Source organism: Coregonus clupeaformis, chromosome 1 (genome assembly GCF_020615455.1).
Source record: "Coregonus clupeaformis isolate EN_2021a chromosome 1, ASM2061545v1, whole genome shotgun sequence".
In the NCBI taxonomy this organism is placed as follows: Eukaryota; Metazoa; Chordata; class Actinopteri; order Salmoniformes; family Salmonidae; genus Coregonus; species Coregonus clupeaformis.
The window spans coordinates 35,681,616-35,706,875 of NC_059192.1; the positions used below are offsets into that span (position 1 = coordinate 35,681,616).

General features: G+C 42.1%; 3 protein-coding genes across 6 annotated transcripts in view; all 3 read left to right on the forward strand.

The window, feature by feature from the left end:
• The first annotated feature begins 35 nt into the window (after positions 1-35).
• On the forward strand, positions 36-3,644 carry tsr3 (TSR3 ribosome maturation factor). Its single transcript, XM_041877765.2, has 6 exons — positions 36-490; positions 1,263-1,473; positions 1,707-1,900; positions 2,069-2,236; positions 2,472-2,526; positions 2,647-3,644. The coding sequence occupies exons 1-6, from the start codon at positions 370-372 to the stop codon at positions 2,816-2,818; spliced, it is 921 nt and encodes a 306-aa protein (XP_041733699.1). The 5' UTR covers positions 36-369; the 3' UTR covers positions 2,819-3,644.
• Positions 3,645-4,358: 714 nt separating this feature from the next.
• pdpk1b (3-phosphoinositide dependent protein kinase 1b) lies at positions 4,359-12,904 on the forward strand. Its single transcript, XM_041877796.2, has 14 exons — positions 4,359-4,506; positions 8,318-8,596; positions 8,845-8,887; positions 9,066-9,203; positions 9,360-9,504; positions 9,729-9,826; positions 9,996-10,071; positions 10,232-10,300; positions 10,478-10,574; positions 10,761-10,934; positions 11,121-11,344; positions 11,531-11,588; positions 11,832-11,984; positions 12,188-12,904. Exons 1-14 carry the CDS (start codon positions 4,483-4,485, stop codon positions 12,299-12,301), a joined length of 1,692 nt encoding a protein of 563 aa, XP_041733730.1. The 5' UTR covers positions 4,359-4,482; the 3' UTR covers positions 12,302-12,904.
• A 1,663-nt stretch (positions 12,905-14,567) lies between these two features.
• Positions 14,568-25,260, forward strand: part of kctd5b (potassium channel tetramerization domain containing 5b) — a 35,696-nt gene continuing 25,003 nt past the window's right edge. For all 4 annotated transcript variants that reach the window (XM_041877814.2, XM_041877817.2, XM_041877824.2 and 1 more), the window contains exon 1: positions 14,568-15,449. In XM_041877814.2, the coding sequence (XP_041733748.1) occupies positions 15,228-15,449 (222 nt within the window). In that variant the 5' untranslated portion in view covers positions 14,568-15,227. The remainder of the gene's footprint in view (positions 15,450-25,260) is intronic.

A 25,260-nucleotide genomic window follows, 5' to 3' on the forward strand; every position in this document is an offset into this window, starting at 1 on the left:
GGAAACATGGGAAGAAGTCAGCTGACCAAAATACACGGTCTGCACTTGCGTGTTAGTCCTTCCTCACGTACAGTTTGAGCTCATGAAAAGTGAACGAAATGGTTGTTTATACTTTCATTTAGTCAACTAAAGCGACACAATATAATCTCAATTCAAGAGGAGCGGATTACACGTTTTCTATGTTATTTTGGTAGCTTGCTTGGATGTTTATTTATGTTCTGTTGGACCAGTTGATTCAAGTGCTTCAAAGTCAGGTTTGGCTTGATACTACAGCAGCCATCTATGTAAAGTAACGTTAGCGAATACATTTGTCACATTTTTCCTCTTGAGTCAATTAACATTAGGTAGAGAGAGTCTGACAATTCTGCCATGGGACGAAAGAAACAGGGTAAATTTGAGCGCCCAGTGAACAAGGGGAAAGATAAACGACACAAGATGAAGGGGAAATCTCTTGAGTGTTTCACAGAAGAGATGCATGGTGCATTGCAAGGTACAGTATGCCTCTTCCGAAACAGTATGTGTCATACCGATAACCAGTCATGTTGTGTGTGTGTGTGTGTGTGTGTGTGTGTGTGTGTGTGTGTGTGTGTTGATCATGTAACTTCAACCTGGTCTCAGAGCATGTTTTATTATTCTGTATGTAAATCCGAGACTCTCCATTTAGCATATGTTACGTTTCGTATGGTATGTATTAAGTATGTATTAATTTGTATGATATGTTTTATATGATATGTTACGAATTACAATTCGTATTATCTGTTACTAATTTGCAAAACGTACAATATGTTACGAATTTGCTAAATGTATGATATGTTATGAATTCTAGCTAGGCAGCTAGGTGGCTAACGTTAGCTAGCTCGCTAATGTTAGCTATGTTAGGAGTTAGTGGTTAGGGTGAAGTTTCAGAGTTAGGGGAAGGGTTAGCTAAAAGGGTTAGGGGAAGGGTTAGCTAAAATGGTTAGGGTAAGGGTTAGCTAACATGCTAAGTAGTTGCAATGTAGCTAAAAAGTAGTAAGTAGTTGAAAAGATGCTAAAGTTGTCCGTGATGAGATTCAAACTCACAACCTTTGGGTTGCTAGATGTTCACGTTATACGCCTACCCATCCACCCCGAGCAACCACCCTTTCAGTAACCATCTGTCTTATGTAACCATACCAAAAGTAACATATCATACTAAATGAAGCTTCTCGGATTTACATACAGAATAATACGAAATGCTCTGAGACCAGGTTGGTAACTTGGTTGGTTTTTCTCTGTTTCAGCCAGCATGCAGCCTGATGATGCAGGGGAGGCTGCCCAGGTGAAGTTGCCCTGCCCCCTGGCTATGTGGGAGCTGGGCCACTGCGACCCAAAGCGCTGCACAGGAAGAAAGCTGGTCCGCAAAGGCTTTGTTCACAACCTACGCCTCAACCAGAGGTTCCACGGACTCATTCTGAGCCCCATGGGCACCAAATATGTCTCACCAGCAGACAGGTGAGTGATGCTTTTGACATGGCCTAAACCCTAAGCACGTCATTACCACTGATAGATAAGGGCTGGATATAATTTTATCATAACTTTACCCTTTCACTGTCTGTGAGATCAGGACAAGTTTAACCGACCACGACCATCAATTTCTAAGCAATATTATTGGGGCATATCTCAATAGTATATACAAGTATTTGTGATGTTGAAGTCAGAGTCCTGTGTTTTCCTTTATTTTTCAGGGACATTGTGGCTCAGAATGGACTGGCTGTCATTGACTGCTCTTGGGCTAAACTTGAGGAGACGCCCTTCAATAAAATGATAGGTAGTCATCCTCGGTTGCTACCGTACTTGGTTGCTGCCAACCCAGTGAACTATGGCAAGCCCTGCAAGCTGTCTTGTGTGGAGGCTTTTGCTGCCACCTTCTGCATTGTGGGTAAGGCTTGAGCTATTCTGCAGTTAATTCATAACCTGTGGTGTCGTATCGCATTTACCTGAATAGAAGATTTGACACAAATGCCCATCTATACAATTTAATTGGTTTTACCATCAGATTACTTTAGTAGTGTTGGCAGTGTCATGAATTAACATGTCTGAAATGCAGGTTTCCGGGACCTGGCTGTGATTCTGCTAAGGAAGTTTAAGTGGGGGACTGTGTTTCTGGATCTGAACAAGACTCTGCTGGAGCGCTATGCAGCTTGTCAGTCAGAGGAGGAGCTGCTGGCTGTGGAGAAAGAGTACCTTAACACCCCTCCTGAGAAAGAGGAGTTTGGTAAGTTACTGTAAGAGAAGTTTTGGGCCAAATCCCAGGAAATATCTGGAGTTGAGTAAGGGGTGAATGGTTAGCCATACAAGAAGGTGTTAAGAAAACCGTGTTATGCCTTCGGAGGGAAGAGCACTATAGATGTCATAGAAAGCTTAGCCTTTAACATATTTTACTTTGAGTGTTTGTGTATTTCTTCAGACACTGTCTTGAACCAAAAATGTCTAATCCATTGTCTTTGCAGATCCATTCGATGTTGATTCAGGGAGAGAATCCATGAATCTTAACAGACCCCGTCGGTAATAAAGACACGTTGCTTTATATTGCATTGAAAATCATAATATATTTAATTCATTTCAGTCTCACATTTGTTGTGACAACTATGTTGGTAAATGGTATTGCATATCATCTTTGTTTAGTGTTGCTGAGGAAGAGGATGATACAGAGAGTGATGGTGAGGAAGCTGGAAGTTCTGGGACATCAGAAAATGATGATGACGATGATGTCGAAGAGGAAGAGGAAGAAGGGGGAAAGGAGAGAAAAACTGGAGATGAGGAGGAAGAGCCAGGAGAGTCATCAAAAGTGCAATGAAAAATGTGAATGTACTGGGGACTTTGAGGAGAATGGCAAGACTGATTCACTATGTGAAATTGAGGCCCTTTGTTTACTTAACATGGTGTACATTTACCTGCACACTAATTCGATATTAAACGGTTTATGGCAGTTGTCCGAGTATGGCAGTAGGCCATTTATCGTAATTGAAGTTGGCATACGCCGATTAAAACACCTGGTTTTCTGATCAGTCTTTCGAATTATTAGGACATGTAAACAGAAGTTGTCTGCATATGGCAATAGGTATGTAAACACTTTACTCTGATTATCGTAATCGAAGTAAGCATACGCCGATTAAAACACCCTGGTGTTCTGATACATTTTTCGAATTATTAGGACGTAAACAGCGTAATCCGCGTTCCAGCGGTGTATTTGAACTGCCAGCACTGGTAGCTCAAGCCTCCCTCTTGCAGGAGTGAAGTGAGTTTGGAAAAACTGAAAGTAGGCTATACATCTTGGAAATATTTTTCACATACAAATGTTATATGTCCGAATTTAGAATCAAGTAGGCTTCGCAAAAATAACATGGTCGCTGTGGTAGAATGTTTATTTTGATTGGCGATGTTCTGCATTTATTTCCCATCAAGTAGACTGATTTCAGATGTTTCCATGTAAACAGGATTATTAGGGAAATCTTTCTTCTTGCAAAGCATGTTAACATTTTCAGCGAACTATTATATTAATCTATCAACAATAATCATATTGTGTGCATGTAACCTTACTCAGTGTCTATACATTCTTAATTCAGTAAATTGAATTGACGAGTATTACATTGAATTGAATGTAATGCAATTAGGCCTCTTAATCCATGTGTATGTGTCAATTATGTGAGTGATTTTTTTTGTTGATATTGTAGCGAATTTAACACAAAATGTAGTGACCTCGTCAGGTGTAACGGTTAAGGTGTTGGCTTTACAGTCGCTGAACCTGGGATCGAGTCCCGGTCACGGCTATACCCTGAATTCGCTACACTGGTGTCAGAAGTGGGAGGGCAGCCGTGGGGCCATCGGAGAGGTGTGTACACGTGAGGAATTGTGTTATAGAGAAGCGTTGTGACACGTTCTCCCGAAGGAAGGGGATAATGTAGCCACCTCGACGAGATCCGTAACAGTTAAGGTGTTAGCTTGACAGTCACAGGACGCGGGTTCGAGTCTCGGTCAGGGCTCCCCCCAACGGCAAAGATAAGATATCGAGTAAGAACATTTAAGTGTGTGGGTGGTAGAAAATATATTTGAACATGGGTTGTACTTGGACATACTAAGTCTCAAACATTTGAAAGAGAAGACCATGACATGGAGGATCTAGTGTGAAAACTATATACAGTAAAGGGCTATTATTATAATATATACGTGTTTTGTATGCTGCTGATGATTAGTTATGCAATGCAAAGGCGCTTTGAAATAGGCTTTAGCAAGACGTTTTGGAACTTTTCCTGAAACGACGGTCGCGGTCTTCATATTGATGAAGTTCAGTCGAAACGCTGTGAAGGGGGCGGATACAGGGACGTAGGCCTATCATCTTCTGTCTTTGCGGTAACATTGTTGTGGAACGACGTCACAGCTGGAAAATGAAGGCGCAGAGGCAGCCATTAATGGAGGTTCTGTAATTATTTTATTCCAAATAAATACTCGCGGAAAACTTCCATGGCAAGAGCTACAAGTCAAATAGTGAGTATTGGATCTTTCATCCGAACTTCAATTCGAAGCCGTTGCTCAATATGTATTGTATGGCGGCAGTTTGACAACATTTTCGATATGTTAGGCCCTCATTTCAAACAGCGGTAAGAGGACCTCTGACTAGTTAACGCATTTGCTAGTTAGCCAAAACATTTCGACCAGCTACAAGGAATAGTCGAAACGACCATATGCCAATATATTTGCACCTCGGTGAACTTCAAGTGAAATGGTTTGAAAACGTAGCTACCTCAATCCAGGGATGGAAAGTGTTGCTTTAACTGCGTTTTTCGTCCTCATACTAGTTAGGTAGCCAATGCTATTTCAAATTTTCATGGAATCCAATGCCAATGGGCTGCATTAGCTAGCCTAGCATGAGGACGAAAATTGCAGTTTAATTAAACTAGTTAGCTAGCAGTATTTCAATCTCCTCGATTTTGCGAAAATTGTTGTGGGATAAATAATAACTAACGGCACAGGGACGCGGTCCAACCATTTGCGGTAGCTAGCTAACGTTACGTTTTCAAACATTTTTTTCACTTCAAGTTCACCGAGGTGCAAATAGCGAGTTAGCTAGCTAAGTCGTTTCGACTTCTTCTAGTCTAAATGTTTTTGGCTAGCTTGATTACTAACGTAGAATGTTGGTTTGGTTAGCAAATAGGAACATTCACTTAACTTAATATTATAGCTAGGTAGTTTTACATTTTTTGAAATGTAGTAGCTAACTATGTGGATACTTTTGTCTATTCGGTTGGCTAAATGAGCTAGTCTGGCAATGTAGTTATCTAGCAACCAGTTAGCATGCTAGCTCGCTTTACTTTTAGTGAGTGGAATTTCAGGTCGTTAGCCAGCCAGCCAACTTGGCGGTTAACTAGCTAAGTTACGCCTAACGTAAAGTTTCTAGTTCGCTAACTGACTATCCAACACTAACGTTAGCAAACCGTTGCTACCATGTGAAAGATATTGTGAACTAGTTCATGTTTTCCATATTTAGATTTTAAAATGGCTAACGTTAGCGCTTGCCCGCTATTTGGAAAGTAACTTGATATCTAGATAGCTGTGTCAACTTACTCTAATCACTAGTTAACTAGATAGTAAGCTAACTTGTTGTTGAATACCTGAAGCGTCAGCTCTAGAATTAGCCGATGATGCTAACAAACTAGTTGGTAACGTTAGCAGACAGACTTTCCTGTAAAGGTGCATCCTAGCTACATAACCTAATCAACACGATGTAACGTTTGGTTCCTTATCCATCGGCAAACTACCTATCTGGCCACACCTTGTTGTGGGTCGCGGTTGACAAGCTACTACCGCTCGAGATTTCACTTGACCGTGTTCGACAAATAATCATAATGTCTCCCTTTTGTTAAACTGCTTAACTAGTTGAAAAAACTAGCTAGCTTCTCATTTCCCAGGCCTACACTGGGTAGCAAGCTAACTTTCGCTAGTTAACTCAGTAACATTTTGGAAGTGGATATTTACAGAATCTAAAGCTTTTCCTTTGGCCTGTGGTAACGTTAGGTCTTTAGATCGTGCTTGTATGTTTGTCATTTTAAAAGAGGAACTTGCTTCCTAATCATTCGTGATGCTTGCTTACTAAATGAAACGACCGTTGGGCGTCCTCGCTCACATTCACAAGCTGTTAGCCAATGCTAATTTGCTTGTTAGCATTAGCTAGTTACTGACAGGATGGTAGGCGGGATGCTAGTTGGCTATTTGCTAAGGAAAATGCACCACATTATATAATTGGTTTTTGAGCACCAGTCAATCAATTTAGTTATAATCTTGTCTTGAATTTAATCGTATAAGCATTTGGTGTCAATCATTTGACGTCTCTCACTGGAGGACATAACTGGGATTTTTCTTCCAGGGAAAGGGTTGGGTCGGGACTCGGGAGTTTATCTACTTCACATTGCCCACTAGATTAATCTCCACCCCAGTGATTAAATTGCCCCATAGTGAGCATAAGGTATGAGGTCACTTACTGATCATGATGACCTAAATAGCTAGATGATTCAAGGCTGAATGTCCACGTTGTTAAATTTAATGTCCTTTTTTTTTGCATTTAAGTTTTTGCCTCATCCTCAACTAAGCATGTCTGGAGTGGAACGTGCCCTAGGTAGTAAATAGAACATAATGCTTTTCACCTGTGTGCCTACTTGGGCTGTGAGCCCTGCCAGCTATCATCAAGAGAGACAGTGCTGTGTTCATTTTCAAACACCGAGCCAACCTGTCTCCCAGACATGACAAAATGTATAGAAACGACACGAATCATGACTCAAAAGTGCAAAGGGAATCCTATCCTCTGACAGTGGGGATTAAAGTAACATGTCTTTATTAGATTCCCTCATGCACATGTTGAGTTTGGTACAGCGTGCTTTCCCACACATGTCTAGGTTGAGTTAGCCTGCCTCCTCATGGGGCCCTCAGACCCTCCAGAGAACAGAGTTTGAGCTGTTTTTGTTTACACCTACACTCTTAAAGAACTGTGACTGAACATGGCATAGCGTAGCCCTTTACACTCGTGCCCGTATACAGGTTGAAAATGGCAGATTTGTGCCTAAATTGGCTGTACAGTAAGATATGCTATACATGACGTCAGAGCTCAGGGTCTGCGCTTCACAGCGCTGTATGGGTTTTGACTGACAGCCGTTCTGAACTTGAGCACTGCACGCGCTCCATCCCTCCCTCATATTGGAAACGGTTGCACATTTTTTGTCTGAGTGAGGGAGATGCTGTAAATTAAGAGGAGTCGATGTATTTGGAATGATGAGAGGTTGAGGATTATAATAAATACCGCTTTGATGTCATACAAGCAAGCCAAACACCCATGAGTCCAAATGTGCATTTCACATTTTTATATCATAAAACTCATGCATTATACAGTGGCAATGTTTCTGATCTGTTTGATGGACAGTTACAAGATGACATTGTGAAGAAAATTTGCCTTGGACCACACATCTGAATGCACTCAGGACTCCCATTCTATGCGCACCAAAATTACAATCTGCTTCTATGAATTGCCTTGTGAAAGCCTAACACTAAGATCATATTTTACAATGTTGGCAGTAGAACTAGCTTTCAAATGATGCCACCTTACCCAGATTGCGATTTCTAATGGACCGTTTTTGGATTGCGTAAACAACAGTAATTGTGTGATGTAGGGGATGCAGGGCTGTGTTCCAAACAAAACAACTACAAGTGTGCTTGCTCTAGTTCCTCAACGGCACAGCTATGAGGGCATTATTCTTATCATGTTACTGAATGTATATAGAGTATTTTCAGATGTTGTTATCAACAAATGCAGCACAAAGTACAGTTAAATGTAAAATGCACATAAAATCAAGTGTAATGTTTGGAGTCTTATCAGATGAACGGTTGTGTACGCACTTTTAGTCAAATTTTCCATTATCTCTAAACTGTTCCCTTTTAATTGCTACCATGGTTATGCATATGCATTCCATATTACTTCTGTAAGAAACATTTCAATTTAGCGCTATCCACATTACCCTTTACACTACACACATTGCACCGAATGTGGATCTCACATTGATCTACCGCTCGTTCACTGCACTGTTGACTTCTGACTGCTGACATGTTCACGTGATTATACATATAAAATTGGTTTGCACTCTGTTCACAAGTACTCTTGGCAGGAAAACGCTGTTCATTCTCAGACTTAACTGAAAATGATTGAGCAAAAAAACTTGATGATTTAGATGGCCCCAAGTCTAGACAGACAATCATGCCCATGTTGTAGTAACGTCACCTAATGTCGCCCCTTTCTCCTCTCTCTCCCATACAGTATGATGTTGTGCCCATTCAATCCAGCGTTGTCATCTGTACCTGCCCACATCCATCAATGGTAAGAAATCAGCCCGACTCCTGCTCGCCACTTGCTATCCCAGGCGCAAGTAGCAGCCACTGTCCTAGCATGGATGGCCCCACCTCCGAGTCCCGGGCTCCGGGCAAGCCTGCCAGCCAGGGCTCCGAGCTCCGGCCGCAGCAGGCCCCTCAGCCACGCAAAAAGAGGCCAGAGGACTTCAAATTCGGCAAGATACTGGGAGAGGGCTCGTTCTCAACCGTACGTAGCAGCATTCCATTTTACTTACGAATTAGTCCCAGATAGATGTTGTTACATGCACGCATTCTTGTGGTCATATACTCCAGTGACTCATCTTCAATTCATGCTAATTGTACAGGAATGGCTGAGTAGTTTCAATGGGTTTTAAATTAGCCTGGCACCTCATTTACTATGGTGATGAAGTGGTCTACTGCTTAAGTTGTAGAAATATGATATTTTCTTCAAACAATGTATATTTTTCTCTCTAGGTTGTCCTTGCAAGAGAACAGGCAACGGCAAAAGAATATGCAAGTAAGTTGAAATGTAGCCATTTGATTCGAACTCCGCTTCCATGTGTAATACCTGTTTCTCTTCAATGGTATTTTGTCAGCTTTTTAAGGATTGTCAAAAGTGCAAAGTTTCTGCTTATCGTGTTTTCTTTTGTGCTGTGTTTACCCTCAACGTCACTGCTAACTTTTCTCTCTTCCAGTAAAAATTTTGGAGAAGCGGCAAATTATGAAGGAGAACAAGGCACAGTACGTCAAACGAGAAAGGGATGTGATGTCAAACCTAGATCACCCATTCTTCGTCAAACTCTACTTTACATTTCAAGATGATGAAAAGTTGTGTATCCTTTAATAAGAAGAGACCACGATGACTCGGAGCCTGGCTGCATCACCGACTTGTTTAGCAACTTATCTAGTCTTTGTATGATTTTTAAAAATGTTTTGTCTCTTGTTTGTGTTCCTTTGACGTGTCGTTTTCCTTAACAACTTGCTCTCAGATTTTGGCCTTAGCTATGCTAAGAATGGAGAGCTTTTGAAATATATTCGCAAAATCGGTTCTTTTGATGAGACCTGTACTAGATTCTACTCGGCGGAAATTGTTTGCGCGCTAGAATATTTGCATGAGAAGGGGATTATTCACAGGTAAGAAATGTCTGAACCGGTAAGCCTGTCATATGTTGCAGGATATTCTAATTCAATTTATATAATCAATTTTAACATGAAATGTACAATATTTGTATGACTAACTCTACTTTTAAACTTGCTGCCACTGTTTACACAAATGAGCCCTTCTTGCTATGCCATATTCTGTTATTGAAAATGTAGGTTGACTAGGTTCCCTCGCATTTGTTTATTTTGTCTTTCAGAGACCTTAAACCTGAGAATATTTTACTGAGCGAAGACATGCATATCCAAATAACAGACTTTGGAACAGCAAAGCAGTTATCTTCAGATAGCAAACAAGGTAGATGTGTATATACTTTTATCAACATGAAGCAATCATTGCCATTTATTGCTCCCTGAACATCCCCAATTTTATGTTCTTACTTTAATACCCAAATTTGTTCTCTTTACAGTTTTGATCAGTCACATCAGGTGTGTTGTCTGATTCATACCCCCTTATTGTTTTGCAGCGAGAGCGAACTCCTTTGTAGGAACTGCGCAGTACGTGTCTCCAGAGCTGCTGACAGAGAAATCTGCCTGCAAGAGGTAACTGGGATTCAAACACTGAGTACCTCTCACAACTCACTGGGTTTTCTTCTACTCCTTTGCAGTGTTGTGCCAATGCATTGTTTTCCCATGCAGTTAGTGAATGTCTGTCCTTACCCGATAGGATATTATATTGATATCAACTGGTTGTGTGTTTCAGCTCTGACCTCTGGGCCTTGGGATGCATAGTCTATCAGCTAGTGGCTGGGCTACCACCATTCAGAGCTGGGTAAGTAGAGCACGATGTCTGCTTGCTGCCCCTTTCACCTTTTTGTTTTAGGCTTATACTAAACTTGTGATAAGATCATCTGGATATTATGTTTTGTGGGGTTTCTCTTACATCTACTTCAAACTGTCCTTTCTCTGGCTACCCCCCCCCCTGACTTCTGTGCTTACCTCTGGCCAGAAACGAGTACCTAATATTCCAGAAGATAATCAAGCTGGAGTATGAATTCCCAGAGAAGTTCTTCCCCAAAGCGAAAGATCTTGTTGAACAGCTTTTGGTAGGTCTTGTTTTCATCAATATACTCAATGTAATTCTGTAATACGAGCACTGCAGAATAGGATTCTACAACATGTTATGGTGCATCTCTCGATCATCCACAGACTGGTTTAATAAATTGTAGTAAGATTTGATTTGAAGGCTATGGGTCAGTGTGTGTGTATTAACATGATTCTGTTTCTCTCAGTCTCTGGACCCCTCCAAGAGAATCGGTTGCGAGGAGATGGGAGGGTACGACCCCCTGAGGGGACACCCGTTCTTCGAGACCATCTCCTGGGGAGACCTCCATGTGCAGACGCCACCCAAGCTCACCCCCTACCTGCCAGCCATGTCTGAGGATGACGAAGACTGCTATGGAAACGTGAGACACTTCCACCCATACATAGAACTTGGCAACATGAAACTGGGCCACCATGTCTTATTGGCTTGTGGTGATTTTTTAAAAAGAATCCTGTTCATTCATTGAATCCATATATTTGTGCCATGCAAAAGCCCATGTTATAATCCAACTAACCACCTTCTGCCCCCATCTCCTGTGTTTCCACAGTACGACGACCTCCTGAGCCAGTTCAGCGGCATGCAGGTGGCCCAGTCCAGCTCGTCCCACTCGCTCTCCACGCCTGAGACCATTCCCCCAGCGCCACAGAGGTCCAGCAGCAACATTGAGCAGTACATCCACGACCTGGACAACAACTCGTTTGAGCTGGACCTGCTGTTCTCCGAGGAGGAGAAACAGCTGCTGCTGGACAAACAGACCAGTGGGAACCCCTGGTGAGCCCCACTGAGGAACTCTGTCCTAGTAAAAAATGATGTCATTCGGTTTGATCGTGAACATTTGACGTTGGAATGTACATTGATAGTTTTGCATGTTTTGTAAGGACTTTTTGTTTACATTGCTTTGCTTTTATTTGCTTGGAAGTACTTGCTCATAACCCTTACTATTACTGGCTTACACAGGCACCAGTTTGTCGAGAATAATTTGATCTTGAAAATGGGCCCAGTGGATAAACGGAAGGTGAGTGGAAGCCAAACTTTACATCACATCTCAGTTTTCAAAGTAAATAAGTTCATAAGTGTTGTCACTTTTAACTTACCAAATGTTTAGTTGTTGACAATGAGGATCAATGTTTGTGTGTAGTTTCACTTGTTAGAGCTGGAGAAAGCCGATTCTATGTCAGCAGCGAAGGGGAATGCCACACTCTTGGAACTAGCCCCCTCTGGTGGTAATCTCATGCCATGTTTCATGACTCCATTGCAGGGCCTGTTTGCGCGGAGGAGGCAGCTGCTCCTCACTGAAGGGCCACACCTTTACTACGTGGACCCTGTCAACAAGGTCCTGAAGGGGGAGATCCCCTGGTCCCCCGAGCTGCGTCCAGAGGCCAAGAACTTTAAGACCTTCTTTGTCCACACGGTAAATGTTAAATGAAATTAACGCTTATTGATGACACTGTAATGACTGTAGAAAATATTGGCAAAAAGAAAGTTTGTAGCTTCAAACTGACATTATCACAAACCCTGGCCTCTTTTTTTGTTTGTTTTTTGTTTTTGACAATATTGACTTTCTCAGCTTTGGATGTTTTTTTTATTTTGATCTTTGTTGGGATTTATTTACAGCCCAATCGAACATACTATCTGATGGACCCCAGTGGAAATGCTGACAAGTGGTGTAAGAAGATCCAGGAGGTGTGGAGAAAGATCTATCACAAGCACCAAAATCCTGGCCTATAGGAGAGCAGTTCCTCATGCGCCACTCCTTCCTCCTAGCGCTGAGGCCAATCACGGAGCAGAGTGACACCCTCCTTAGTGCCCTTCACCGCAATGTAAAAAAACTATTTTAGAGACTATGGCATCTAGACCTTGTTTATTTTCCTTCTCTGAAATAAGCAGAACCAATAGGAAAAAAAGACCATGGGATTTAAGGTTTGCTTTGCTTGTTCTTTGTGCTCTCTGTGAGGCTTCTAAATGAATTTTTCCATGTGTGGATGATGAGACGGCTTCCATGCACATCGGCATCTTGTATATTCTGCAGGGGAAAGGGAGAGGACAGGCTTGTCTCTATAATTCCACCGGTGTAGGTACCATTAGGACCATCTCAGTGCAAGGACTGGTTTCCTTGTTCAACCACAACAAAACACAATCCAGCATCACTTGTATACCAGAGCCTATCCCAACACAGTATGATACTCAAACTAGATCCAAATCCAACATTGTATGCCTCTGTAATCAGACCTGAACTTCACACACATACTCCATACTTAGAGCAGACTATTGCCTGGTTCAGTATCGCACTGCAACCATGCACTAACCAAATAAACTATATTTTTAGTCTGACCCTCATTGTCCACAGAGTATAATATTTTAATTGGTTTTCAAGGCTCTTGGGTACTTCATGATTACAGTTCAGTTTGGGTCTGTAGGTTAATGTTTCGGAGTGGAGCGCTGGTCCCCAAAGTGAGGTGTAGCTGTGAATAGCTCTGTGCTTCTGCATTGGTTCTCCATAGACTGAGACTGTGCGGACAGTCCCTAATAGTAGACCATTGCATTGCCAATAGGGGGTGGGTGAACATGCCACTAGCTTGTACTCTTTCATCATAAGACCCGCTTAGCTTTCCTGCACGGCCAGTTTTGTAGCTCAGCCTAGTCTGCTTTTCTCCCAGGGCACTGGAGATGTAGTTTTATTAAAGTTAAGATGGGTATTTTGACTGCATTGGCAACCCTGGCTAATATTATTGAATTATTTGGCAGTTCTTTACCATTCACTGGCTATTTCTTTGTGGTTTGAATACTTTTAGTTTTTTGGGGGTGGGATTGTCGGTTCATCTTCAGTATGGCCTGTTTAAAACTAAATCTAATGCTGACCACCATGTTGAACAGCTTTGGCGATAAGGAAAGCATCAACAGAGCGTTACATCCATAATACTATACTATCATTTCTTGGAAGCAATCACAGTAAATCTGTAGTGCCAGGGCAAGTTGGCAGCTTTGCCTTGTTTGGGTTATCAAGGTTAATTGGGAGTGTCCCTATGGTTTTTCTACAACATACCTGGCCCAATTATGGCCCATGTATCAAGCGATTGATTTGCCTTTTGTGACTGGAGCGAGTGAATAGTAGCCGCGGGCCTCTGGTTTGGGCTGAACGTGCTTTGATGTCAGCTAAAGGGTATCTGATCCAAATAAGAGATGAAATTGCTGTATCTATCTCTAAAGTAAGGAAACACTATAGAACGTGTTTGCTTCTCTTGCTAGACATTTTTTTTTTTTTATCAAGTTGGGCGGCAGTCGGTTACATTGTGTATGTAATACTCTACCTGGTTTGTAATCGACTAGAACTGTGATGTACAGACAATGTATTATTGAAATCTGAAGCAAGAAATGCAATGATATTAGGATACAGTTTTTGTATTTTTATTCTTGTATAAGGTTATTTGATGGCTATTGTTTAGCCTCTAGTTCATTCTGTGTTATTTAAATTCTAATATATGAATCATATTTGGATTGAAGTCATGTTCAGGGGCCATGTTGTGTATGTATTGAGATGTAAAGCCTTTGAATGTGAATAATTATTGTAAACTATAATATTTTACAGCTTTTTTCTTACTATATCATATACATTTTCTATGTGCTCAGTAATTTAATCATTTCTGATAATTTAATGAATCTGTTCATTCTCTCTCTGATTATTTGTGCGCTAGGTCAGTAGTTGTTGAATGATGAATTTTCCACGTAATGCTTGGTAGTCCAGTAATTAAAGCATGTAGGGATTTAGGCATACAATAATACAATGCCTCTTGTCGTCTGTTACAACCTGACATAATACACGACTGCTGAAACATTACAAATGTATATGTCATCCGTTTTCTGCAGTGTTAAATTGATACAATATAAAGGCTTCAAAGAAAATGTTTCCATTCCAACATAGCTGTTCAATATAAGGTCTACTGTATCCTGATTTCAATAATATATTGTGTACATTTTTTTTTTACAATAGAAATATGATAGGTGTGAAATATGATGTTATGTATTTCGGAGATATGTTTGAAATTATTCTGCCCTTTGCTCACTGCATATACGCTATTATGTGGAGTGGTAGGCCGCTAGTTGGAGGAAAAGGAGTGGTATCGCCTGGGGTGCGTTCAGTTCGATTATACGTTTGCTACGTTCCGTAACTGCTTGTACTGAACGTCACGGTCCCCCCAATACGTTCAACGTTCTTGAAGCCGTTTTTTTTGTTACAGCTGCTCATGTCTTGAACAGACTGACACGTATTAAACTCATTCCACAGAGGGCCGAGTGTCTGCAGGTGTTCGCTCCACCCTTGTACTTGATTATTAGTAAGGAACTCCCCTCACCTGGTAGTCTAGGTCTTGATTGAAAGGAGAAACACGGCCCTCCGTGGTGAGTTTGACACCCCTGGACTATGAGGTACGTTTGCGCCGTTTGGTTGCTGTGACTTATTAAACGGGCAGCGGTGCATTTTGAATCCACAACCCATCCCCTCCTGTTTTTTTACTGGTCGTTCAGAACAGCACCGTTTACGTTACATTACGTTTTTTCGTACTGAACGCAGCCCTGTGCATGGCGTGGAGCCTACTGGAGAGGAAAAGCGTCCTGTCAACAGCCTCACCCAGTCATACCAGAGGGCGGAGAAGAGGGGATGGCAGAAAACAGCTCCGATACTTGTGGTTCCGTTTATCGGAGATGTTTGACTCATTCGCCCGGGGAAAAAACCCAGGCAACCAGTAACGGGGTATCCAAATGGGTTCGCTTGAACGTGGGGGGAACGTATTTCTTAACGACACGACAGACGCTGTGCCGAGATCCGAAATCATTTCTGTATCGACTGAGCCAGGCTGACCCCGACCTCGACTCTGATAAGGTAATGTTAGCCGAGCTAGCTAGCTAGCCTTCTCCTGGTTTCGTGTGTCAATGGTGAATAATTGAATGTCTGTGGGTTCGCCTAACTAGGTTGTCTTGTCTGCAAATATAATGGTATAATGCAGTAAAAGGGATATTTTAAGACCGACTGAAAATGACTACTAGCTAACGTTAGCTAGTTTACTAACATTAATCCCAGATTCCGACAGCCGTCAAACGACGTACACTACATTACCAAAAGTATGTGGACAGCTGCTCGTCGAACATCTCATTCTAAAATCATGTGTATTAATATGGAGTTGGTCCCCCCTCCCCCCTTTTCTGGGAAGGCGTTCCACTAGATGTTGGGACTTGCTTCCATTCAGCCACGAGCATTAGTGAGGTTGGTCGATTATCCCTGGCTCTGTCAGCGTTCCAATTCATCCCAAAGGTGTTTGATGGGGTTGAGGTCCGGGCTGTGTGCAGGCCAGTCAAGTTCTAACACACTGATCTCGACAAGCCATTTCTGTATGGACCTTGTTTTTTGCACGGGGCATTTAATGCTGAAACAGGAAAGGGCCTTCCCCAAACTGTTGCCACAAAGTTGGAAGCACAGAATCGTCTAGAAGTTCTGTATGCTGTAGTGTTAAGCATTCCCTTCACTGGAACTAAGCCCGAACCATGAAAAACAGCCCCAGATAATTATTCCTCCTCCACCAAACTTTACAGTTGGCACTATGCATTGGGGCAGGTAACGTTCTGCCGGCATCCGCCAAACCCAGATTTGTCGGTCGGACTGCCAGATGGTGAAGCGTGATTCCACTGCTCCAGAGTCCAATGGCGGCGAGCTTTACACCACTCCAGCTGACACTTGGCATTGCGCATGGTGATCTTAGGCTTGTGTGTGGCTGCTCGGCCATGGAAACCCATTTCATAATAATATAATAATAATAATAATAATAATAATATGAAGCTCCCGACGAACAGTTATTGTGCTGACATTGCTTCCAGATTTTTACGCGCTTCAGCACTTCCAGATTTTTACGCGCTTCAGCACTGGGTGGTTCTGTTCTGTGACTTATCCCGTAGACCTTTCCACTTCACAATAACAGCATTTACAGTTGTCCGGGGCAACTCTAGCAGGGCAGAAATTTGACTAACTGACTTGTTGGAAAGGTGGCATACTATGACTGCCACATTGGTAGTCACTGAGCTCTTCAGTAAGGCCATTCTACTTCCAATGTTTTGTCTATGGCGATTGCATGGCTGTGTGCTCGATTTTATACACCTGTTAGCAACGGGTGTGGCTGAAAAAGCCGAATCCACTAATTTGAAGGGGTGTCCACATACTTTTGTGTGTGTACATAGTGTATCTAGTTAGCGTTGGTACTTGTAGCCTGTTAGCTAGCAGGATAGTAGAACTGGTTCTCTAGTTAGCAAGGTAGCTACTGTTTGTGCAAACACCAAACATTTTAAAGAGTTGGTTGATACAACGTAGAATAACAAGCTAGAAGTAGCTCACAAGGATATTTAATGATCATACATTTGCATCTTAGCTAGCTAGCTTCCACTTACCTTCCTGAAAAAATTTATCACCAGTCGTCCCTCCGGTGCGGTCTTGTAGCAATAGTCATTTATCAGTTAGACAGTGGGTGCACCACTACTCTGGTTACTTGTTACAATGCTTGTGTACTAGGTTGGCATTGAGTGCCTTCAGAAGTCTTAACAATATAGCCTATTACCTTCTTGAAATATGTATTTTCAGTGTCATAATTAATTGTATTTATTTTCATTTTTGTCTTGGTGACCATGGCCAGTTTGAGGACACTATAGTATTTTCCATTGAGACTTTCACATCAGTGGGGCCGCCAGTGTTATGTTAATTTCAGCTTTAGTGATGGGTCAAATGGCTCTTTTTGGTGAACGTCGGAAACCGACTCGCATCTGTGAAAGAGCGGTTCAGCTGTGATTTGCATACTGCTACTACTGCTTTTTGAGCTCGAAACAAAGTTTTTCTGCAGAGAAGTTACAAAATGATCTAAAGAGGGTGAATCCTCACTGCAGAAACAAATAGTGGGGAGAGCGTGTCAAACTGGCCCACGTACTTTTTTTTGCAGGCCATTTAGGAATTTGGCCAGGTAAAAATGCATTTGACCGCGCATTTCACGGTCTGACATAATGGCGGCCTACCTTTTGTGCTTTACATTGGAGATTTGCAATATTTTTATGGTTCTAGGTCGATTTAAGAGCAATTCCATTGTAAGGTCAACCTGAGCATGAAAAAACAAAATAGCGGATTTCCTAATGAAACTACTTTAATATTTACCTTGAATGTGTGTATTTTGAAGTAAAGACTACATTTGGCCTTTATTTGCCAAATTGAATGTTATTGTTACTACAATACTTAAGTATTTTCAGTCAACCAGATTTCATAGCTTTTGGCAATGGCTCACATAACTTGTTTTGGTACTCATCTGTCCCCCTGCGTTAATGACCAAGTCGGAAGGTTAATGAAACAATATATAAAAAAAAAAATAGAACGCTGATTTGGACATGCAGTGTCACATCCGTAACGTTTTTGAGGAAAGGTTGTTATTGTGGACGCGTTTCGAGTATGATTGTATGCAAGCTTTGCACAGAAAGTTAACTTTCATCAAGGGCTTAGGTGATGTATAATTGGTTTCCTTTCTCAGTTTGTCAGTACTCGTTCTAAGCGTAACTGATGTGACCGTTACGGATGCTTCATAACATGATCAATGACTCACTAGTTAGCATCACTGCATAACGCGATCATGATAAAAATTTTCATGCCCATCCTACTTTTTCCGAAGAGTGTTTATGTTAACAAACAAGCTAGCTGGCAATCTTTAGCTGTGTGATCTATTTCGGATGTACTCACATTCTCATATGAACTGCAATCATGCATTATTCTGCTAACTGGAGCATTACAGAATGAAGGTCATAAAAATCCATCAACTTTCACCGGTCATGCTGATTTTGTTTACTTCCTTGAGTAAGTACAGGTACCCCTCAGTGACAATATTGGTCTGTATCTGTGTAGTCTGCCCTGCGCGTGCTTGTGAACTGCAGCTGTCAAGCCTGAGGTGATTTAGGATTGGACAAGAAACGTCAACTAAAGTGCAAACCCTTTACCACTGGTAGGTTATAATTTAATGAAACTTTTAAAAACTATTTAACGTAACGAAAATTAACATTAACCCTTCATAGGAAAGAAGTCAACAAAATGACATATGTCGAGATACAGTAGAGATAAGGAATGAGTCCAGCTAGCTCAAATAAACAAGAGAATGAAATGGGTGTATCAATCCCTGAGTCTAGGGTTAGAGGTATATACTGAGTATACAAAACATTAAGAACACCTGCGCTTTCCATGACATACACTGACCAGGTGAATCTAGGTGAAAGCCATGATCCCTTATTGATGTCACTTGTTAAATCACCTTCAAAATTAATGTAGATAAAGGGGAGGAAACAGGTTAAAGGATATTTAAGCCTTGAGACAATTGAGACATGACTTGTGTATGTGTGCCATTCAGAGGGTGAATGGGCAAGACAAAAAAATATAAGTGCCTTTGAATGGGATATGGTAGTAGGTGCCGGGCGCACCGGTTTGTGTCAAGAACTGCAACACTGCTGGGTTTTTCACGCTCAACAGTTTCCCGTGTGTATCAAGAACAACGTGGGCGGGAAATCCCTGTGGTGCTGGGGGGGGGGGGTGCAACTTAATTAGGAAGGTGTTCCTAATGTTTGGTATACTCAGTGGGTATATACAGGCAGTTTGTGGGACTGGTAACAGATAAAGACTGACTGATGCTGTTGAAATGCAGTTCTTGAGGAGAAACGATTTGTGTACATCTTGCCAGCCAAGGACGACAAGCCTTGGGTGGCTGCAGGTCAAGTTGTCTAGGGCGGCAGGTAGCTTAGTGGGTAAGAGCGTTGTGCCAGTAACCGAAAGGTCGCTGGTTCTAATCCCCGAGCCGACTAGGTGAAAAATCTGTCGATGTGCCCTTAAGCAAGGCACTTAACCCTAATTGCTCCTGTAAGTCGCTCTGGATAAGAGCGTCTGCTAAATGACTAAAATGTAAAATGTAAATGTAGTCCCTGTGTCCTTTTGTGGACAACATGGGGAGGGGGTACAATTTCATAGAGCCTGTGCTGGCAGATTAAAGGGTGTGAGATCAATAAAAAGCCTGATCTTATAAATAAACTTTGAACAGTTTATTCTGTTACTCAGTAGGTGATTAATAATAACATTTAATATTTTAAATGAAACATCTGTCATTAGTGATCTAGAATGAAATTACTAAAACTTTGTAAATTTGAAATGGAGTGCAGTGTCATCATTTGCTGTCTGTCTTTTGGGACCCTGTCATATCCCATAACATTTTCCTCTAGTGTAATTATGAAAGTGTAAATATGTATATAATTGTTGAGGTATGCAGCACTCTAATTGGCAATGAAAATGAGAGATTTTCAAATTAAGAATTGTAAATGCATTTTTTTTGTGCATTTATGGTTGGTTAAGACAGGACTCACGAGTGCACTTTGATAGCCTATGCAATAACTATTCAATATACTGGTGATTACTTGGTTCTTTGAGGTACAGTGCATTTTCAGATGACGACAAAAGTATTATGATGAAGTTTGGTGAAGAAATCTTGAGTGTGCGTATACAGTGGGGAAAAAAAGTATTTAGTCAGCCACCAATTGTGCAAGTTCTCCCACTTAAAAAGATGAGAGAGGCCTGTAATTTTCATCATAGGTACACGTCAACTATGACAGACAAATTTGAGAAGAAAAAAATCCAGAAAATCACATTGTAGGATTTTTAATGAATTTATTTGAAAATTATGGTGGAAAATAAGTATTTGGTCACCTACAAACAAGCAAGATTTCTGGCTCTCACAGACCTGTAACTTCTTCTTTAAGAGGCTCCTCTGTCCTCCACTCGTTACCTGTATTAATGGCACCTGTTTGAACTTGTTATCAGTATAAAAGACACCTGTCCACAACCTCAAACAGTCACACTCCAAACTCCACTATGGCCAAGACCAAAGAGCTGTCAAAGGACACCAGAAACAAAATTGTAGACCTGCACCAGGCTGGGAAGACTGAATCTGCAATAGGTAAGCAGCTTGGTTTGAAGAAATCAACTGTGGGAGCAATTATTAGGAAATGGAAGACATACAAGACCACTGATAATCTCCCTCGATCTGGGGCTCCACGCAAGATCTCACCCCGTGGGGTCAAAATAATCACAAGAACGGTGAGCAAAAATCCCAGAACCACACGGGGGACCTCGTTAATGACCTGCAGAGAGCTGGGACCAAAGTAACAAAGCCTACCATCAGTAACACACTACGCCGCCAGGGACTCAAATCCTGCAGTGCCAGACGTGTCCCCCCTGCTTAAGCCAGTACATGTCCAGGCCCGTCTGAAGTTTGCTAGAGTGCATTTGGATGATCCAGAAGAGGATTGGGAGAATGTCAGATGAAACCAAAATATAACTTTTTGGTAAAAACTCAACTCGTCGTGTTTGGAGGACAAAGAATGCTGAGTTGCATCCAAAGAACACCATACCTACTGTGAAGCATAGGGGTGGAAACATCATGCTTTGGGGCTGTTTTTCTGCAAAGGGACCAGGACGACTGATCCGTGTAAAGGAAAGAATGAATGGGGCCATGTATCGTGAGATTTTGAGTGAAAACCTCCTTCCATCAGCAAGGGCATTGAAGATGAAACGTGGCTGGGTCTTTCAGCATGACAATGATCCCAAACACACCGCCCGTGCGAAGGAGTGGCTTCGTAAGAAGCATTTCAAGGTCCTGGAGTGGCCTAGCCAGTCTCCAGATCTCAACCCCATAGAAAATCTTTGGAAGGAGTTGAAAGTCTGTGTTGCCCAGCGACAGCCCCAAAACATCACTGCTCTAGAGGAGATCTGCATGGAGGAATGGGCCAAAATACCAGCAACAGTGTGTGAAAACCTTGTGAAGACTTACAGAAAACGTTTGACCTGTGTCATTGCCAACAAAGGGTATATAACAAAGTATTGAGAAACTTTTGTTATTGACCAAATACTTATTTTCCACCATAATTTGCAAAAATTCATAAAAAATCCTACAATGTGATTTTCTGGATTTTTTTTTCTCGTTTTGTCTGTTATAGTTGACATGTACCTATGATGAAAATTACAGGCCTCTCTCATCTTTTTAAGTGGGAAAACTTGCACAATTGGTGGCTGACTAAATACTTTTTTTCCCCACTGTATATATATATTCACTCATTTTGCATAGCGTCACATCCATAACGGTACATTTTCCTCTAAAGTGTATATACTACATTTTTTGAAAAAATTTCAGCATTGTTTTTGTGTGTAGCCAAGCCTTACTTTCAAAGTGGCTATTAATATTTTACCCTTTGAGATTCAGACTTTTGCTGATGTGTCCATTCTCCCAAAAATGTCTGTCCATTTCCATCACATCCATGACGCAAGTTTTGTTGTTCCGTTACTACTAGTTAGAATTTTGTAATTTTGTGTCTACACTTCCCCTGTAGGGTTCTACAAACATACACATTAACATTTTCATTTATGCTTGATAAGTCAATTCTGTGAGACATTTTGTTTCTCATTTTGTGTGCAAATGTCATATCCATAACGCTGGAATTGCCCTTAAGCGTTTTGAACGAAGAGACAAATAAGCCGACTCACCGAAAAGACTCGGAACGCCCATCACTACTAGTGTTATTGTGTTTCCATCAGGCTTGTGACACTAAATACTTGTGGTGTGCAGAATCAACAACCTCTGCATCATTCAAGCATGTTGCTTTGTGAGGTGTTAGGGCTTGAACATAACAATAACGTTTGCTTGCGAGAGTACTTGCGAACCGAGTGAAAACCAATTTTACATGTAGAATCGTGCGAAAATGTTTGCAGTCATGGCCGAGATCCTTTTAACAAGTAAATTCGGATAGCCAAGCTTTTTTTCGCCCTCATGTTGGTGCTAGGTATCAACAGCCAATCCAGTAGGGGCTGGAAACTATAGTGAGCTTCGATTGGTCAATAGCAACACGACGTCGCAGAGTATTTACATAAAGTTCAGCTTTCCCCAACTTTGGTCCCGCCCTGTTTATGCTCCATCGCGCATGCTAGTATTGCCCAACGGGTCCCCCTCCCACTTAGCTTTCCTTCATTGAAAATTAATGGGGCTCCTTTGGTTTCATCGCCTCCATGTGGATTTCCAGTGTCATGTCAACAACGCGCTGAACGAACGTGAGTTCCACATTCAGTGCGACCCAGTTCAGGTGGTTATTGTTATGTCAATGCAAACTGAAAAGTACCCAGGGCCTTGAGTTGGCTCCAAGTCAGAGCAGGTCCGCCAGAGCCATGGCCCAGTGAGAGACGGGTGCCGGTGGAAACAGAAGTCTGAGCATTTTGTGTAAAACACTGGGGTAAATCCTCAATGGAAATGCGGCGTAAGGGATTCAGACTACTGTATGGCGAGGAATGAACCAGTGCCCAACCGTGCGCTGGCTGACTGGTTATGAATGGACTTTAGTTTGAATGCTTGCATGAATAATACATTCAAGCCACGTGTGATGAATTTCCTATTCATCCGCTGGGCATAGAGGAAGAAGCAGTTGTGTATGGGCAGCACCAGTTAGTGTGATGCTGTTTGCACATAATGATAATAATGAAATACATACACTTGCTTTTCAAGGTTAACGTGAGTTAATTTAGACATATTGTTCTGCTGTGACATTTAAAATGAGAAGAATGCCAGAAGAGGTAGGCTTAGCTACAAATAAGATTGTCATGCAATTTTGATTTATTCTTGACACCGTGCAAGGGAAAGCTGACAGATAACCGCTGAAATAAAAGCCAGATGGAAGATGGCAAAATAAAGATATATTATTTTGCTGTCTTTGTCACTATTTCTAAAAGGTCTAGTTCTTCTGGGCTGTCCATTTCCTTTGCAGGGCAGGTTTTCTTAATATCCACCATATCTCTCTCTATCTGTCACTGTCTTGCTTTCCTTTCTCCCACTTTAGTTATTTTAGCTCTGTTTTTAAACACACACACTGACTGCCATCCTCAGTCCCCTTCACCTTCTGGCTGTGTGTCTGGTCTGTAAGGAGCAGCGTGTATGGATGTCTCTTTCACTGGCTTAGTTAATGTTCTACCATTTCCAAGTGTTGTGAGGCGCAGACAATGGGGAGCCAAGGGATGATGTCACTCCCCTCCCTGAATGGGCTGTATGCCTGTATTGGGTGAGAATCAGGAGCCTATGTTCTAGGGTTGGGCATTTGAAATGATTTCACTATTATATAATTAATTTTGTTTGAATATCCGGATAGTCAAATAGATGTTTTAAAGAAAACAACATACTTTTTTCTTCAATGGGGACTTGCTCGCACGCCCCTATCCACATCGGCGGGACCGCAGTGGAGAAGGTGTAAAGCTTCAAGTTCCTCGGCGTACACATCACTGACAATCTGAAATGGTCCACCCACACAGACAGTGTGGTGAAGAAGGCGAAACAGCGCCTCTTCAACCTCAGGAGGCTGAAGAGATTTGGCTTGGCCCCTAAGACCCTCACAAACTTTTACAGATGCACAATTCAGAGCATCCTGTCTGGCTGTATCACCGCCTAGTACGGCAACTGCACCGCCCGCAACCGCAGGGCTCTCCAGAGGGTGGTGCGGTCTGCCCAACGCATCACCGGGGGCACACTGCCTGCCCTCCAGGATACCTACAGCACCGGATGTCACAGGAAGGCCAAAAAGATAATCAAGGACATCAACCACCCGAGCCACGGCCTGTTTACCCCGTTATCATCCAGAAGGCAAGGTCAGTACAGGTACATCAAAGCTGGGACAGAGACTGAAAAACAGCTTCTATCTCATGGCCATCAGACTGTTAAATAGCCATCACTAGCCGGGTACCACCCGGTTACTCAACCCTGCACCTGTACTGCTGACCTACAGTGGGGAGAACAAGTATTTGATACACTGCCGATTTTTCCTACTTACAAAGCATGTAGAGGTCTGTAATTTTTATCATAGGTACACTTCAACTGTGAGAGATGGAATCTAAAACAAAAATCCAGAAAATCACATTGTATGATTTTTAAGTAATTAATATGCATTTTATTGCATGACATAAGTATTTGATACATCAGAAAAGCAGAACTTTGTTTGCAATTACAGAGATCATACGTTTCCTGTAGGTCTTGACCAGGTTTGCACACACTGCAGCAGGGATTTTGGCCCACTCCTCCATACAGACCTTCTCCAGATCCTTCAGGTTTCGGGGCTGTCGCTGGGCAATACAGACTTTCAGCTCCCTCCAAAGATGTTCTATTGGGTTCAGGTCTGGAGACTGGCAAGGCCACTCCAGGACCTTGAGATGCTTCTTACGGAGCCACTCCTTAGTTGCCCTGGCTGTGCGTTTCGGGTCGTTGTCATGCTGGAAGACCCAGCCACGACCCATCTTCAATGCTCTTACTGAGGGAAGGAGGTTGTTGGCCAAGATCTCGCGATACATGGCCCCATCTATCCTCCCCTCAATACGGTGCAGTCGTCCTGTCCCCTTTGCAGAAAAGCATCCCCAAAGAATGATGTTTCCACCTCCATGCTTCACGGTTGGGATGGTGTTCTTGGGGTTGTACTCATCCTCCTTCTTCCTCCAAACACGGCGAGTGGAGTTTAGACCAAAAAGCTCAATTTTTGTCTCATCAAACCACATGACCTTCTCCCATTCCTCCTCTGGATCATCCAGATGGTCATTGGCAAACTTCAGATGGGCCTGGACA